The following is a 17,901-nucleotide window of genomic DNA, read 5'->3' as shown; positions in this document are numbered from 1 at the left end:
TAGAGGTGAGAGCAGACCCAAAACTCGCTTCCTCTTCTTCTCTTTCTTCTGCATTCAGGTACAAACTTCTTCATTCAGATGCACAAACCCTAATTTTCAGCTCCGATCCAATTATGGCTGCCAATTTCTGATTCCACTTCAGGACAGACTTTGAAGCATTCATGCCATTCTTTTCCCTCTCAACCACCATTTTTATTTAATCCTTCGCCATTTCTCTGTTTTTGGTATCTAATTCTAATGCGAGCACTGCTTCTTCTACAACAAGCTGGAAGTTCGGTTCGCCTCCGTAGACTCTGTCGTCGTCTGTGACGGCACTAGGGTACCACCGTAGCAGCGACGCAGCCATTGTGATGGTTCAAGATCGGTCTGAAAACGTGAGCTAGGAGGCGATTGTAGTCGAAATCGTCGACGATTCATTTCCTTCTCAAAGGTAAACTCTACCCAATATGATTTTCATCTTAATATCTGTTCATTCTGGTGAGACGACTGTTTACTGATAATATCCGTTTTTTAAAGGTCTTTTCTAAGTTGGAGGAGTAGAGATTTCCTTGTGAGATTGAGTTGAGAGATCTTATTGGAAGTATTGTGAGTTGAGTCAGCATTAAACAATATTATCATCTCATTTTGTAATTGCTAAGATGCAGGAATTTCATACAACAATATGGTGAGTCAAAATCTTCCAAGACACAAGATAAGTGTTTGTTTGAGTAGGTACGCAATTATATATATTCCACCACAATTTCCTGGTAATTTTGCAAGGTCTTTGTTTGATTTTGTGTTTGCATTTTGGAGAAAATAAAGACTATCTTGGAAGTTGGAACAAAAACAACTAATTAATTACATGTTTAATTACTCCAAATTAGCAATGGACATGTCTCTAATATGTTTGAAAAATGCTTCTGAAAGTAATTCTTTTAACACCTTTTACATAAAAAACCTTCATGAGATTTTGGACAGAGATATAGCTTAAGTTAAGATTCACCTTAGACTTTTGACTATCCCTTCGAATAAACAGAGCAAGCTGCTTTTAAATTAATGTGTGGTTTTGCTTTTATTCTATATTTTATCTTTAATTGCTTATTTCATAATGACAGATTTATAAGTCTGACTGGTTTGTTGGACTTCTTTTAGGAATTTTAAAATTGTTACAACAGCCATCTTAGTTTATAATGCCCATCCTAATCTCCACATTGGGTAGCAAGAAGAATTCCTTTCCCTTGGTCTTTATTTTTCAAAATCTTCATCTTAATCACAATGCTAGATGATTTTCATGTTAAATACGACTTATGAGATACTTCACGTCTTTAGGTTCTGCTTGGTAGAGACTCTCATAGCTGTACAGCTGGTGCATTTGGTCAATTTGCTACTGGAATTAGTAACACTGATGCAAGATTTGTACTAGGCACTAGGAAATCACTGCTCAAGGTATGTCTAAAATTTGAATGGTTTGGATAACCTCTTTTTATTTTATTTTCTTAGTTGTCTGTTTTTGTTTATGTTTGCTGTTCGTAGTCTTGTTGTGCTATTCCTGCTACATTATTTGGTCACCCAAACCAATCCAACTACAGTTGTTGAGGAATTTCATTTTGGCTTATTTTAACATTCAACGAACACAAATGCATTTACATAAACCACTGAGATGGAGCAAATAGAATCAAACTACCTTAAATGTGCAAAAGCTAAAGCCGTTGACAAATGACGAAAATAATGCAAAGATAGATAAAAGAACATGACCTATACATGTATCTTCCTTCCACAAAAGCCAACCAATGTACTAATATAACCTTAAAAAAAACCTATAATTGGAGAACAGAGTACAGTTACAAGGTCCCAGTAAGAACAACAATAAATGTGAGAGTGTAATCAGCTTTTTACTTCATCAATGATGGATAATGCTTTACCCACTCGTTTACATGTGTATGACACTTAGTACATATATAAAAAAAAATGGTAACAAAGATCAAGGACTAGGATGCCAACAAGATCAACAATCTAAGGCCAGTGAAGTAATAAACAAGCAGACCAAAATCAGCAACCAGACGAAAAATGATTAACTACCAGTCGGTACAGCAATTTACAAGGATTCCGTTTCAAAATAGCCAAAAATCACACAGATCAAATACAAAAACGCAAGGAGGATCAACTATAATAAAACTAAAGAAACAAAACCTATAAATATTTAAAAAAAATGCAAGAAAATATGCCAAATATAGAGGTAGAGTAAGTACAGATAATAGGAAGAAATTCTCACCATTTTCTTGAGAAAATTATAGGCAAGAAAGCGAAAGGAAAGGCGAGAAATGTTGAGAAAATTACGGTTGTTGTTCGTAGTCTTGTTGTGTTGTTCTTCATCTTAATCACAATGCTAGATGATTTTCATGTTAAATATGACTTATGAGATACTTCACGTCTTTAGGTTCTGCTTGGTACAGACTCTCATACTTGTACAGCTGGTGCATTTGGTCAATTTGATAGTGGAATTGGTAACACTGATGCATGATTTGTACTAGGCACTGGGAAATCACTGCTCAAGGTCTGTCTAATTTTTATAAGTTATAATAAGCCGTGGACATTCTATCATAGATTAGCAAATCCAATATTTCCATTTTCCTTTCCAGTATCTGTGTTTGTGTGACGAATGTGTGAAATCCTAAGATGTTTGATCTCTTTTTGGTCTTGTTACTGAATAACTGAGTTAGCTCCTTTTATGCTATGTTTTGTGTGATTTAATTTCTATTTACTTATTTTTTTTAGTTTAAGATCTCTTTTTTGTTTTCTAGGTAGTCTTTTACTTTAACAGAGAAGCATTTCACATTATTCTTATCACAAGCTTGTTGTATAACATGGATAAAAGTTGGATAGAAATTGGAAATCGAGCATTACAAGAATATAGAAATGGAGTAAGAAGCTTTCTAGATTTTGCATTTACGCATACAACATCTAATCAGATTTCTTGTCCATGTAAGAGATGCAATAATGCAATACTTAAAACTCGAGATGATGTTGAAGCAGATTTGTTAATGTTTGGGATAGTTCCAAGTTACACTCGATGGACAATGCATGGTGAAGAAAGTTTATCATATGGATTAGGAGAAAATGATAATGACTCTGGTGAAGAAGATATTTTTGAAATATTAGAGGATCACTTTGGTGTTTTTAACACCAAAAATTGGACCAAGAAAGGAGAATCAAGTAAACATGGTTATAATGAAGAACCAAATGAGGAAGCTTCTAAGTTTTATAGATTGTTAAATGACGCAGAAAATGAACTTTATCCTCAGTGTAAGAGATATTCTAAGTTGTCTTTCATTATGAAATTGTTTCACCTAAAGTGTCTTGGAAATGGGAGTAATAAATCATTTACTTTATTACTCAATTTATTAAAAGATGTATTTCCAGAAGGCACTAATCTACCTAATAATTACTATGAGACAAGAAAGATCATTCGGGACCTAGGACTTAAAGTACTCTAAGATATATGCATGCTTGAATAATTGCATGTTGTATTGGAAAGAAAATGCTAAGGCAGATAAATGTTCAGTTTGTGGAGAATCTAGATGGAAGCTAGAAAAAATCTCTAAAAAGAAGAAAGTTCAAAAGTTCTTATTAAAAAACAAGAAGAAGGTTCCACAGAAGGTTTTGAGATATTTTCCTCTAACTCAAAGATTAAAAAGATTATATATGTCAAGAAAGACAGCATCAAGTATGACATGGCATTTTAGTGGACGGGTAGATGATGGAGTTCTTAGGCATCCTGTTGATTCTATAGCCTGGAAAACACTTGATGAATCATATAGTTTATTTGCTTCAGAGCCTCGGAATGTTCGACTTGGTTTGGCCAGTGATGGATTTAATCCATTTGGAAATATGAGTCTCTCTTATAGCGTATGACCTGTCATTCTTATTCCGTATAATTTGCCACCATGGATGTGTATGAAAGAGCCTTATTTCATGCTATTATTACTCATTCCTAGACCTAAAGGTACTGGTAATGATATTGACATCTTTTTACAACCATTAGTCGATGAGTTAAAGGAGTTATGGGAGGTTGGGGTTGAAACTTACGATGCTTCACTAAAGCAAAAATTTACCATGCATGCTGCATTATTATGGACCATTAATGATTTTCCAGCATATGGAAACTTATCTGGTTGGAATACAAGAGGTACCCTAGCTTGTCCTTCATGTGATTTTGATACTCGATCACTTTATTTAAAAAATAGTGGGAAAATGTGCTACATGGGTCATCGTCGTTTTTTACCTTTAGACCACGAATGGAGACTACAACCAGAGTTGTTTGATGGGCATGTTGAAGAAGAATTACCTCCTGAACAATTGTCTGGAAGTGATATACTCGAACAAGTGAATCAATTTGAAGAACATATATTTGGCAATACTGTGAAAAAGAGGAAACGTGCTAAAAACTGGCTGAAGAAAAGCTTATTCTTTGAGTTACCTTATGGAGGAACTTTAATGTTGCGACATAATTTAGATGTGATGCACATTGAAAGAAATGTTTGTGAAAATGTGATTGGTACGCTATTGAATATTAAGGGGAGGACAAAAGATAACTTGAAGTCTCGTCTTGATCTCCAGCAAATGGGAATAAGAAAAGAGTTGCATCCAGTACAATATGAAAACAAATGGTATCTACCACCTTCATGTTGTACATTATCTTTAGATGAGAAAAATGCATTTTGTGAGTACTTCAACACACTATAGGTTCCAGATGGATTCTCTTCTACTATTGGGAGGTGTGTTAATATAAAAGGAAGAAAAATATTTGGTCTTAAAAGTCATGATTATCATGTTATTATGGAATATTTGCTCCCATATGCATTACAAGGATTGATGAAGAAGGATGTACGAGACGTATTGATTGACTTGAGCAATTTTTTTAAGAATTTGTGCTCAAAAGTGGTTAAAGTGGATGATATAAAAATTATTGAGGATGAAATTATAAGAATTCTCTGTAAAATGGAAATGATGTTCCCACCATCATTTTTTGATGTAATGGTGCATCTATTAGTTCATTTGCCAAATGAAGTTAGAATTTCTGGACCAGTTCAATATAGGTGGATGTACCCATTTGAAAGGTACTTAAGTAAGCTAAAGGCTTATGTGTGCAATCGAGCTCATCCTGAAGGTTCTATAGCAGAAGGTTATATTGCCAATGAATGTGTAATGTTTTGCACCAGATATTTTCATACCATTGAAACTAAGTTCAACCAAGTGAAAAGAAATGAAGACAACGATCATAGTTCATATGATGGATTGTCTATTTTTAAACCAGTTGGTCGTCCTATGCGACCAGGTAAACAATCAAGAAGACTCACGACAGAAGAGTGGAGACAAGCTCATCTTTATATTTTAAAGAATTGTGATGATGTCCTACCATATATTGGGTAAGAAAAAAGTTCATTAGTGATAAATATTTTAAAATGAAACGTAAAAAGTTCATTAGTGATAAATATTTTAAAATGAAACGTTAAGTGTGTTCTAATTTTATAATTCTTTTTAGTGAGCACACACAAGCATTACAACATGTTGATGCCAGAAATGCACAGAGAAAGCACGATAAAGAGTTTATAGAATGGTTTGAAAGTCATGTAAGTAAAAAAAATACATAGTAGTTATGATCTATTTGTTTGTATTTATCTACTTATAATTAAACATGATACTATTGTCTATGTAGGTTACTAAGCTATATAATAAAGGAAGCAATGAAGTTGACAAACAACTATTAGATTTAGCTCGAGGTCCATCACAAGAAGTAATGTACTACAAGGGATATATTGTTAATGGTTTTAGGTTTTGTATAAAGGATGCTGATGATTTAAGAAAAACACAAAATAGCGGGGTAGTAGTGAGAGGAACTGACAATCGAGAGTACTTTGGTGTTTTGCATGAAATTATTGAATTGCAGCGTATGGGAGGAAATAATGTTATTTTGTTTAAATGTAAATGGTGGGATATCAATAGTCGTGGTAAAGGAATTAAAGTTGATGATCATGGATTAACTAGTGTGAATATGACCTACACATTTGCTGCAAATGAGCAATTTGTATTGGCATGTCAATCTGAACAAGTTGTTTATCTTGAAGATAGAAGAAATCCAACTTGGTATTTTGTGTTGAAGGTTGATCCAAGAGATTATTACAAGATTTCTGTAATCAAAGATGTAGATTGTCAAGGAATTTAATATTGATAATTGTTTGAAGATGGTGACTTCTTCTGGATTACTTCTTGTTATTTGGTATTATGAATCTTGTATTAATGGTTTTCCTAAGCGACTGCCCAATTATGTGACTTTATTAATATGTTAAGAAGTTTATTTGAATTGAATATTATGTACTGCTTATTTGTTACAAGTTTTGAATCGTAGAATTATCTATATTTGAAAAGTTATAATTTGCAGGTTGAAAGTGTAATTCTACTATTAAGTGCGATATATGATAGGGAAAAAGATGAAAAACTTTTCATCTCATAGAGCAAAGATCAAATTCCAAGATAGAAATAGTATAAATAGTCATGAGAATAGTATTGTAGGGGCGACTACATCTACATCTTCAACAAAATCTAAAACACAAGTTGGTCTAGAAGCTTCATCATCTTTTACAGGAGAAATTGGATCAACTACTAGTTATGAAAGGACAGTTAATGGAGGTAATATTTTTTTTAGTTTAATTTTATTTGGTTTGTTTCTAACTCACCCTTTCTTTTTTCTTTTTATTTTAGAATCTTCTTTTGTAGGGCCAAGAAAACTGCGTGGTCCCACACGCAATCTTAAACTAGTTAGATTACCTCACGGGATTAGATTTGAAGTATCATGGAGGAACAAAAGACCTGTTCGAGATAATGCTGATATTTTCAAAAGCCAATGCACTATTTTGGCTCGACAAGTCAACTTTACACCTCTACAAGTGAAAAGTTGGAGAGATATTGACATGACAACAAAAAGAAAACTATTTGAGCTTACATTAGTATGTGATACTTAGTTATTTTATTTACTTATCACTTGCTTTAATTGCCATTGTTTTTTGCCATGTAGGAGCGATTTAAAGTCGAAGGCCATGAGGCTTATGTTTTACGTCAACTTAATCGATCTTATAATAATTGGAGAGATAGCTTGAAGAAAAAATGGTTGTACAAATATGATACAATTGCAGAAGCTTTAGCTAATATTCCACCAGAAATTACAAGAGAAGATGCAGAATATCTTGCAAACTTGTGGAAGTCAACTGAATATCAGGCTATATTCTAAAACTTGTGTTCTTGTACGTATAAAAAGAATATGTTTATTTCTTTAAATGGTAATCATTCTCATTTTCTACTTTTGAAATGTAGGAGATGTGTGAAAGGAACAAAGTGAACCGTTCTAAATTGAATGTATATCACACATGCGGTTCACAAAGTATACAACAAAGAGTTGAGAAAGAGGTAAATGAACAATCACATAAACTTCTTTTAATCTAGTACAATGATTCAATATATATTTTTCATTTAAATAAGTTCGTGACACTAATAATGAGCCTACTCGCATAAGAATTTGGGAGATAACTCACTTGAGAAACGATGGAACGACGGTGAATGAAACTACACAAGAGAAATTGGTAAGTACATTATATGAATTTATATTTCTTAAGTTAAAATGATTCCGGTCTTGATAACAATGTATCCATTTGGTTCAAATTCATAAGATTTAATATCCTACATAAGTGTCCAAATTCTCAATGACTGATCACTAAATCAAGCTAGGGAAACTCTTAGGATGATTTAGGAGAGGAAGATATTTAGAATATGACTCACTCCATTGCTTCCCTTTAACTGTCTTCTTATTAAAAGACTTTCCCTTATTTTTAATTACCAACAATCTGAAGTTCCTTCTGGTAACTTTTAGAGTTTTTGTATGTCTTTGTGCTGGTATTGTTTTATAACTTTCAAACTTTCCCTTATTTAACTGTCTTCTTATTAATAGCTATGTTAATAAGATTTTCATAGTGTTAATAAGATTTTCATAATGAAATGTTTCGCACGATCCTCTGTTTCTGCCAATTGTATTGGTCTGTCTTGAGCTTCTAATCTTGAGAAATATTTGAGATGATCTTCTTTGATATTTGTTTTTCAATTTTTACTCGATATTACTTTCATCTTATTAGAAAATATCTTATTTTTGTCTTTAAAATTTTTATTTATGTCTTTAGTCGGAACTCAAATCATATGCCTCTCAAGTGATAGATGGTACACTTGACATGAACAACGACGAGATTTTTGTGCAAGTCTTTGGACCAGAGAAACATGGGCGTGTTCGAGGTTATGGAGCCGGTGTTACTCCTTCTGAGTTGTTTGGATCATCTTTCAAAGTTCGTGATCTTGAGCGACGCCTTAACGAGTCAGAACATCGTCTTCAAGAATCTGAACGACAAAGAAAAGTTGAGGTACAAGGACTCAAATATCAAATGATTGAATTAGAAAATCGTTTTGAGCATCGATTTCAAGTAATGATGGTTGAGATGATTCGAAAAAAATCCTAAAGTAGGGGTTAGAAAATTTTATTGTTTTAGGTATTTGAAGTATTTGTATTATTTGAATCAGTTTTAGAAATACCGTGACTACCTTGTTGATTGTGTTTGCAGTAACTATGGGTTATAGTAAATAATATTTTGCTTGTGTTGAATATAGTTTTGAAATTATAAATTTTAACTATGAAAAGTAATTTAATTTTTTCAAATAAATAATATTAAATTAATATTAATTTCAAATGGTATTATTCTATTTGATTTTTTTTAAAGGATTTACCAATGTCGATAAATAACTTTTTTTAAAGGTTTAAAAATGGTTGAAGATAAGATTATGATCCTTGGAAAATGATGAAAACCTTCGAAAAAACTAATTGAAACTAACTAATTATTCACAACTAATTTAACAATTATCGAAGGCTTACAACTTTTGAAAAACATGAATTTTTGAAGGCTAATTGAAGCTTTGAAAAATATGAATTTTTTAAGGTTAATAAAATTTTCGAAAAAGCTTTTTCGACGGGACCTGTTTCGACACTTTTTGAAGGTTGAGTAAACCTTTGAAAAAACATTTATGAATGGTTAATTTTATACTTTTTCAAAGGTTATGACCTTTGAAAATACTCAATTTTCTTGTAGTGATTTTTCATTTCAAGTTTGCTTCGCTTTGCCTTTTCTCCGTGGTTTTCGTCGCTGCTGTCCACCCGTGCTCGCTGCTGGTAGCATCACCACAGTGAGTTCTTTTACATTTTATTTGAAATCGACATTATGGATCTGATTTGAAATGAATTATTGAGGTGTTTGTGTACCGATTATGACATAAATTTAATGTTTTATTGTGTTGAGATGTTGTTGACATTGATTTTTATGTGGATTGTGGGAGTAAAAAAGCAATGGAAGTGTGTTGGGTCGAATGAAATTGTACAGAAGGGAGTTGAAGTTGAAATTTGTGTAAAGTGATGATATTTGATATAATATTTATGTAGATATCATCTGACTCAAATCTAGGGATATAAATAATTACTTTTTAGATTATAGGAGATGCATGATAAACTAGAAGGATGTATTTTCATTTACTATTATTGTTTCGAAGCTTCCTAATTATGTATGCAATTGCTTAGTCTAATGTTGTATGCAATCAAAATTAATTAAAGAACCAATAATGAGCCTGCTAATTATATTACTAATCATCATGCTTTGCTAACATTTGAGAAAATGAAATATGGGTAGAAACAACCTTCCTTTCCTCTGTTTTTGTGCATGATTGAAGCTATAAGCTAAAGTATTTGTTATTAGCCAGGATGTCATTTTATTTTCATGCCTAAATGGTTTCGCGTTTGGTAGAAAAATCCGGGGGAGTAAAATAGGAAACTAAAATGTAGGACTTCCAGTTTTAATTGTAGATTAAAGAGATGAGAGGAAATAGTATAAAAAATTTTGACAGAGGAGGGAAAAGGAAAAGTTTATTAAAGCCTATCTTCTCTTGGTTTTATATATAGCAATTATAAAATTGTCTATTAAAGTTTCTCTGAGTCCTAAGGAAGAGGTTTATTGTTGAAGATGGAAGTTAAAAGACAATTGCTGTGGAAGGGAAGGGGGGAAACTAAAGTTTTCAAGATAGTTGTTAACTTGGAACTCAATATTTCGGATGATAATTAGAATAGGTATTCTTGGGTTCAATCTCTAATTTAAGTGATCAAACTTGCAGGTTGTTTTAAGAGTAGAAAAGGTTGACTTCCGTAAATAAGACTAAACTAGTAAAATTTTGAAGCAAGAAGCACCTTGTTCCAACAATTAAGAATAAAATTATGGATATTTGGTTTTAATAATTTGGATAAGAAATTTGTATAAAACTCTGCAAACTCTCTTGTAGTTAGGTTATACGTATTAAATTGAGATCTTCTTTTTGATGATTCTATATTTAAGACTTATTCATTGGGTTTACTAAAGTTCTTAACAACCATATCCATGAGGTTTTGTGAACTAATATGTTACACTTGAGCTTATGTATTGTGTTACATGATTGTTTTTTCTTTTTTTGGTTTAAATATGGTATGTGATATGATTCGATGTTAGTTTCTTATATTACTAATTAGTTAGCAAACATGTGTGATATGGATGCAAAAATGAGTTGAGAGTAAATGCTAGCATGTTTTAGTTTTACATGTTTTTTCTTTTCCTATCATTGAAATGGTGTGATGTGTGTAGATATGATAAATTTAATAAGGACCTCGTGAGGTAACAATTGATTGTTATGTTTTTATTTACTTTATAGATATTGAAGGTACCTAAATATCATAATCAAGTACCCATCGTTTTGGTATCCTTTGAATTAGGTAGCTAAGTTGTCACTATTTTGATTGTATCACAAAAGTAGTATTCTTTAAATGTTGTTTTTTTTTTTTTTGGTTATAATTCACTTTAGTTTTTAGATAAATGTAATTTATAAATAGGTAAATAACTAGAAAATATCTTATTCAACAAAAGGTTGTTTTTGTAGATAACATTCCAATGTATCGAAATTGGATAACTTTGAAGGATTGAAGATGTAGTCAATACTCTAACGGGGTCAGTAGTTTTATTGAAGTTGCTAAGAATTATTTGGATAAAGAAGGAAAAACAAGATGTCCTTGTTCGAACTGTTTAAATGTCCTTAGGAATAAATTGGATGATGTAGAACGTCATTGATTTAAATATGGTATGTCTCTGACATATAGTAGATGGACATTTCATGAAGAAACGGTAGATGTTTCTCCATTCTTAAGACTCAAATCAATGTTTCGTGAAGCTACATTTTCAAATTTGGTTAGAAATAGAGAAGATGGTAGAAATAATATTAATCAAGTGAGAGCCAGGAATAATGCTGATGAGATGCTCCAAATGATGAATAACTTGAATGTTCCAGTGTTTGAAGACATTCGCAGATAATCAAATGAGCAATATGAGACGAATGACTTTACTGAATTGTTTCACGATTTAGACAAAGAGTTGTATCCAGAATGTTCGAAGTTTACATCATTTAATTTTTTAGTGAAGCTTATGCACATTAAAGTTTTTAATCATTGGAGTGATAAATCATTTGATAAACGATGCATTTATTGATGGTGTAAGGCTTCCTAAATCAAATTATGAGGCTAAAAAAAGATTACGTGATCTAGGGATGAGATATGAACCAATTTACGTGTGTAAGTATGATTGTGCTTTATTTTGAAAAGAATATGCATCACTTGACCATTGCCTGCATTGTGGAGAGTCAAGGTACAAACTTAATAAATCAAAAGGGAAAAAAAATTCTCCATAAGGTGTTGAGGTATTTTCCATTGAAGACAAGGTTACAAAGATTATATCTTTTTAAACATATTGCTAAGGATATGACGTGACATAAGGATAAAAGGTGTGAAATTGAAGGAATACTTCGACATCCTGATGTTGTAGGTTGGAAACATTTTGATAACCAGTACCCTTATTTTGATGCAGATGCTCGTAATATGAGATAGACAATTTCTACGGATAGTTTTAACCCATTTGGAAATATGAATTTATCGTATAGTATGTGGTCAATGATACTAATTCCCTATAATTTGCCCCTTGGAAGTGTATGAAGGAATCATCTATTTTTTTTTTATCTTTACTCATCCTTGGGCCAAGGTCTCCCGATAAAGAGATTGATGTTTACCTACAACCTTTGATAGATGAGTTGTGGGTGAATGATGTCTGCATGTATATAGTTTCAGTGCCTCTTTCTTTCAACTTCATGCTGCCTTATTGTAGACAAATAACCATTTTCCAACTTATGGCGATTTGTCTGGTCGGAGGACAAAAGATTATAAGGCTTGCCCAGTTTGCAATGACGATATGAGTTCAATGAGATTAAAGAGCAAAATTTGTTTCATGGGATATCGTCGATATCTTCCTCACACACATACATGGCGTAGGAGTAGGCAGCAAGATGGAAAACAAGAATTTTGAACAGTTCCGAAGTAATTATCTAGAAATGAGATAAAAAATCAATTGAATTCATGGAGTTTTCCTACGTTGAGCAAGAATCCTATAATAGTACGTGATAATAAACATACCGCGAATAATTATCAAGCACAACTGGAGTACAAGAAACATTTTCTTTGATCTTCTGTATTGGCAAAATCTTAAGTTACGTCATAAACTTAAAGTAATGCATATTGAGAAAAACATATGTGATAATTTGATTGGTACTATATTAAATATTGATGGGAAGACTAAAGACACCATTAAAGCCCGTGAGGACTTAGCAAACTTGAAAATAAGAAAGGAACTTCACATACAGGAAATTGGAGGCAGGAGTGTGAAGCCTCATGCATCGTTCACATTAATTGCAAGTGAAAAAGTTAGTTTTTATACATTCTCAAAATCCATGAAGTTTCCAGATGAATTTGCTTCAAATATATCTCGGTGTGTCAATGCAAATGAGGGCAAGATCACAAGTCTGAAAAGTCATGATTGTCAGGTTTTATTGCAAAGGTTTCTTCCAATTGATATTTGACCATATATACGCAAAGACATTTGTACAACTATATCAGAGTTGTCAAACTTCTTTCATCATTTATGTGTAAAAACTCTACACATATCAGATTTAGACATTATGCAAACTGATATAGTGTTCATCTTATGTAAGTTGGGAAAAATCAATCTATCGGCATTTTTTTGACGTTATGGTTCATTAGCTGTCCATTTGTCATGGGAGGCAAAAATTGTTGATCATGTTGGTTCTAGTTGGATGTACCCCATTGAAAGATATGAAAATTTGCCCTTATGCATTGATTCACATTTTTTCCATTGTGGATTTTAACTTCTAAGTCATTCGCTATTTTTGTATTAGGTGTTGGGTGTGTTGTCCTAAGCTCGTAGTTTGTATTATGTAAAAACAAATGTATATTCAATAAAGTTTTATTCAATAAATTTGTTGTTGAAACATAGCATTGCATTGTCCAAATCCAATAAACTAAACATTCAAGGTTATTTTGATGTAATCGGGACAATATATATCTGGGTATATATTTGATATACCCCTGATATATGAATGGATAATGTCCCGTGAATAACCTAAAGGGTCTATAGTATATGGATAAGGCTGGGTACTTTATCCTGGCAACACTATGGATACGGCCCACTCTGTAAAGATTACAGACGACTCGATCCAGGTCGTTCGTGTGGAGACATGCGAGTGAGGGTATCCTATACAATGAGTTTGTATAAGACCAGACCACGAAATAGGCAATCTTTAGATGTAACACTGTTAACTAATAGGTTGCTATTTCTTAGGATGACCAGACAACTCATTCTCAATCCTTAATGAGTTATGAACTCCTGTCCGTGAGGGCTCGTCCTTTGATCTGTATGGGTGAGAGTGACCCGAGTCGCCGACTCAACATTCCTACCATTTTGGGGACGAGACCGAGTGGGGAGCTGGGAACATAACTTCACAAGATGGAATTCACTCCTCCCCGACTTTAGGAGAGTAGATGAGCGTTCCCTTAAATGCTGACTCCGGGACTTGAACAAGGGGCCCCACCCTCTCATTGGCCGAGAGGGACTTCCGGTTATTGGTTGGACCATAATCGGGTTGTTCATTAGAGGAGCAGTGATGTTTAAGGAGTAAGATGTAAATCAGGGGTAAAACGGTAATTTGACTCAACTTGAGTTAGGAACACTCGTGAAGGATTGACTCGTCATTAATGGTCGTATATCCATAGACACGAAAACATTCTGCAGTGAGAAGAGTGCAACTGCGGGTCTTTAGTGGAATGACCTGTAGTTAACGAATCTAGCTTAACTCGGTCAATGAGTTTGACCGATTAATCTTGCATCGTTGGAGCTTCGGATCTGTAGGTCAATTAGGTCCCCTTGCTAGCTCATAACGAGTAAAACGAGGATCAAGTTTTTGGAAGAATTTGAATTGTTCAAATTACTTAAGGGATTATATGTATATTGATACATTATAATATATAGTTAATTGTAAATTAAAACTATATATTATGAGAGATATTATTTGAATGAGATTCAAATAAAATTAATATGAATAAGATTCATATTAAAACTATAGGTTAAAAATAATGTGCATAAGATGTACATTAGAACTATAGGTTATACGAGAGAAATGTTATAGAATATGATTCTATTTTTTGTGTTAAATAATTAAGTGTTAATTATTTATTTGATCTATATATATATATTAATTATTAGTTGGATTAATAATTAATAATTATTTATTAATTAATAGGATTAATTAATAAAATAATTTTATATTTTAATTATTATATATATGTATTAATTATTTATATATAAATATATATATATATATTATTATTAATATTATTAAGATTAATAATATTAAACTCCCCTGCACAATTGCAGGGGAGTGGGAGGTTAGTGTGATGTGGGGAGTTACCCCACGTCACTGCTTTATGTTTTGTTTTTTTGCAGTTCTGCAAAAGACAGAGGACAGAAGAAGAACTCCCAAGGGTGTTTTCTCTCATTCAAGCTCTTTCTCTCGTTTTTTTTCCCTCTCGTTCCAAAGGATTGCTCCCACCAGCACGATCCCGAGACCCAAGATGATAGCGAGGAAGATCCGGTGGTGGTGTTCGAGGGGAACTCACAGAAGAAACATTCTTCAAAGGTTTGATTTTTCCCCTGTTTTCCTTCTTTTCATTTGGATTTTGTATCCCGAAAATCAGCAACGAAGATCCGCTTCCGCTTCGGGAATCACATCCCTTCATTAGGAGCTTACGATATTTGAACCAATATGTTAGAAACAAAGCTCGGCCTGAATGTTCAATTGCAGAAGCCTACATCATAAATGAATTTTTGACTTTTTGTTCTATGTATTTAAATGAAATTGAAACAAGATTTTATAGAACTGAGTATAATTATGATATCATCGAGGATGTGGAGAACAATGGTGGACTATCGTGGACGTGTACGATTATTCGGTGGTTGACAATTTCAACGCTTGACTTATGATGAGATCGAAAAATCACATTGGTACATACTAAACAACTGTGATGAAGTGGAACCTTACCTTCAGTATGTATCTCTTCCCCGTATAACTTGTATATTAGAATTTGCTATTATGATGAAATTAAGATATATGTTTCATGCTTAGGGAGCATATGAGTCTTCTCCAATCAAATGGACATGGTAATTTGTATAAAAGACAACAATTAGAGTTTCCTACTTGGCTCAAAAAAAGGTCGGCAGATACTTATAGTTATACAACTCTATTTTCTTCAAATATTGCAACTATAAGTTGGTTTATTTGATTAGGCTCAAATCTTGTATCCTGCAAAAAGGATTTTCGATGGGTTGTATGCCTTGGCCCTGAGCCTGAATAACTGTATTCAATCTTATAGTTCGTGTATAGTCAATGAAATTCGAATTCATTAAAAAAAAGCACGATAGTCGTCGAGTTACTCAAAATAGTAGCGTTATGGTCCCTCGGGATGATTAAACTGGACAAATAAATTTATATGGCGAGTTGCATGAAATAATTAGGCTACAATATATTCACTCGAAGACTGTGATTCTTTTTAAATGTGAATGGTACGGTACAAGTTCAAGAAATGCCATAATTAATGTATCTGGTGATTATACATCAATTAATACTCGTTATCAATGGTACAAAGATGAGGCATTCGTCCTTGCAAGTCAAGTAGCCCATGTATTCTACTTAGATGATTACAAACTTGGTCAAGATTGGAAAATTGTTAAAAAAATTCAACAAAGACATGTGTGAGATATTCCATAGGTTGAAAATAATGAAACAGAAGAAGTAGTGACAGATGAAACCATTCGCATATTTTACCTACAAGTTGATGATAACTTGGATCCACAGAGAAAAGATGTTGCACCAACGCCTATTGGAGATGAAGTAGATTTGAATAGTAACGAAAAGACATTTACTGATGAAGAAGAGTTTGATCTGGAGTGTTCTTGCGATGATTCTGTGAGCTCATATTCGAATATATTATTAGATGATGAACAAAGAGATAGTGATAGATAGACATATTCGTAAATGATAAAATTATACGCAATATTTAGTCTTATATTTACAATATTTATGAGTGTGAATTTGTTCATTATTACATTATAAGATGTCGTCATCAAATCATGGACCAGGGAGTCGACGTAGTCACACAACAAACGTTGAAAGAATAGAAAACGCTCGCTAAGAAGACGATGATCACCAAGCACAAAGTATGTATTGATTTAAATGAAAACCCTTTAATTTCAAGTAAACTTAAGTAAATTGATATTTGATATCTTTTATGTAGATTCTGGCGTAGCTAAGAGGAGAGGTAGAGGCAAGAGTCGAGGGATCAATGTCGATGTACATGTCCATGACAAGCCAATTTGTAGAAATAGTTCGAAATTTGCAACTCAAATTGGAATATGTGTACGAAATAACGTTCCTCTGGATGTGCACAATGGTCGTATGTCAAACAAGATGTGAAAAGCGAGATATTAGAAAGAATTTGCGTAAGTTTGTTTTAGTAGCCTTTTTTTTTAAATATTGTTATTCCGTAGATCATTAACATATTCTTTTGGTTATGTATTATTAGAACCACTTCAATCTCGATATCAACGATTCCACTGTTATGTGATACTTGAACCACGTGATTAGTACCAGGTATAAGGACTTTTGCTACAGGTTGCACAAATGGTACAAGGAATTTGATCCCACGAAGTCCAGAAATAACTGACATAAAGATGTATTACTAGATAAAGATTGAAATCGCTTGTGCGATCGTAGGAAATAGAGAAATTCAAGGTATGTACATACTATGATATTTGTAAATATATTTTTTGAATCTATTACTGTATGTTAATTAATTTTCACCGACATTCAATATCATGTACATTACAGAAAACAACTGAAAGGAACACTAGAGTTCGATCGTCTCTACCATACCCTCGTACAGCATGAACTATTGCATTCTTACGCCATGGAGAAAATATTGTATGTATCATTTTTGTGTCAGAACACAATCAATATTTCACTATTCATTACTTTGTTTGATAATTGTGTAGAAAAACAAAGAGGGTCGGAAGGTAGATGACATTGAGCTATTTGAGATTACACACAAAAAAAGCAAACCAGGAGTGGGTGAACTCGGTGGCAAGTAAAAAGCATGTAAGTGAAATTAGTTATTTAATTTTTATATTATTGTGCTTGTACTAATGCTATTTTATGATATTATAGGAACAAATGGTTGAATTGAGAAATGCTCCCGTGGAAGAAGGTGTAGAACCTCCATCATCTCGACAAGTAACTATGCAAGTACTAGGTAAGTGCGTTGCACTTGGATGGCGACCACCAACGTCAACTGCTCATAATGAATGAAATTCC

The 17,901-nt window shown here is 32.9% G+C and overlaps 1 protein-coding gene across 11 annotated transcripts; it reads left to right on the top strand.

Annotated features, from left to right (window-relative positions):
- On the top strand, positions 1 to 17,511 carry LOC111019039 (uncharacterized). 11 transcript variants are annotated; one of them, XR_015788527.1, is made up of 13 exons: positions 3 to 430; positions 645 to 711; positions 1,309 to 1,425; positions 2,417 to 7,277; positions 7,348 to 7,440; positions 8,205 to 8,438; positions 9,159 to 9,252; positions 14,979 to 15,171; positions 15,438 to 15,578; positions 16,671 to 16,748; positions 16,826 to 17,030; positions 17,114 to 17,322; positions 17,419 to 17,511. XR_015788527.1 is itself a non-coding variant. In XM_088119198.1 (7 exons), exons 4-7 carry the CDS (start codon positions 7,209 to 7,211, stop codon positions 9,159 to 9,161), a joined length of 399 nt encoding a protein of 132 aa, XP_087975324.1. In that variant the 5' UTR covers positions 3 to 430; positions 645 to 711; positions 1,309 to 1,425; positions 2,417 to 7,208; the 3' UTR covers positions 9,162 to 9,364. The 11 variants fall into 11 exon arrangements, 2 of the variants coding, with proteins under 2 accessions (XP_087975324.1, XP_087975323.1); XR_015788526.1 differs by adding an exon at positions 15,658 to 15,744 and having other exon boundaries at positions 14,979 to 15,578; XR_015788530.1 differs by lacking the exon at positions 15,438 to 15,578.
- Positions 17,512 to 17,901: the final 390 nt, after the last annotated feature.

The sequence above is a fragment of the Momordica charantia genome (assembly GCF_013281855.1).
Source record: "Momordica charantia cultivar OHB3-1 chromosome 10 unlocalized genomic scaffold, Mcharantia_2.0 BLBB01000010.1, whole genome shotgun sequence".
Lineage (NCBI taxonomy): Eukaryota > Viridiplantae > Streptophyta > Magnoliopsida > Cucurbitales > Cucurbitaceae > Momordica > Momordica charantia.
The sequence above is the reverse complement of the archived record's forward strand: the minus strand, read 5'-3'. Positions and strand labels throughout refer to the sequence as shown.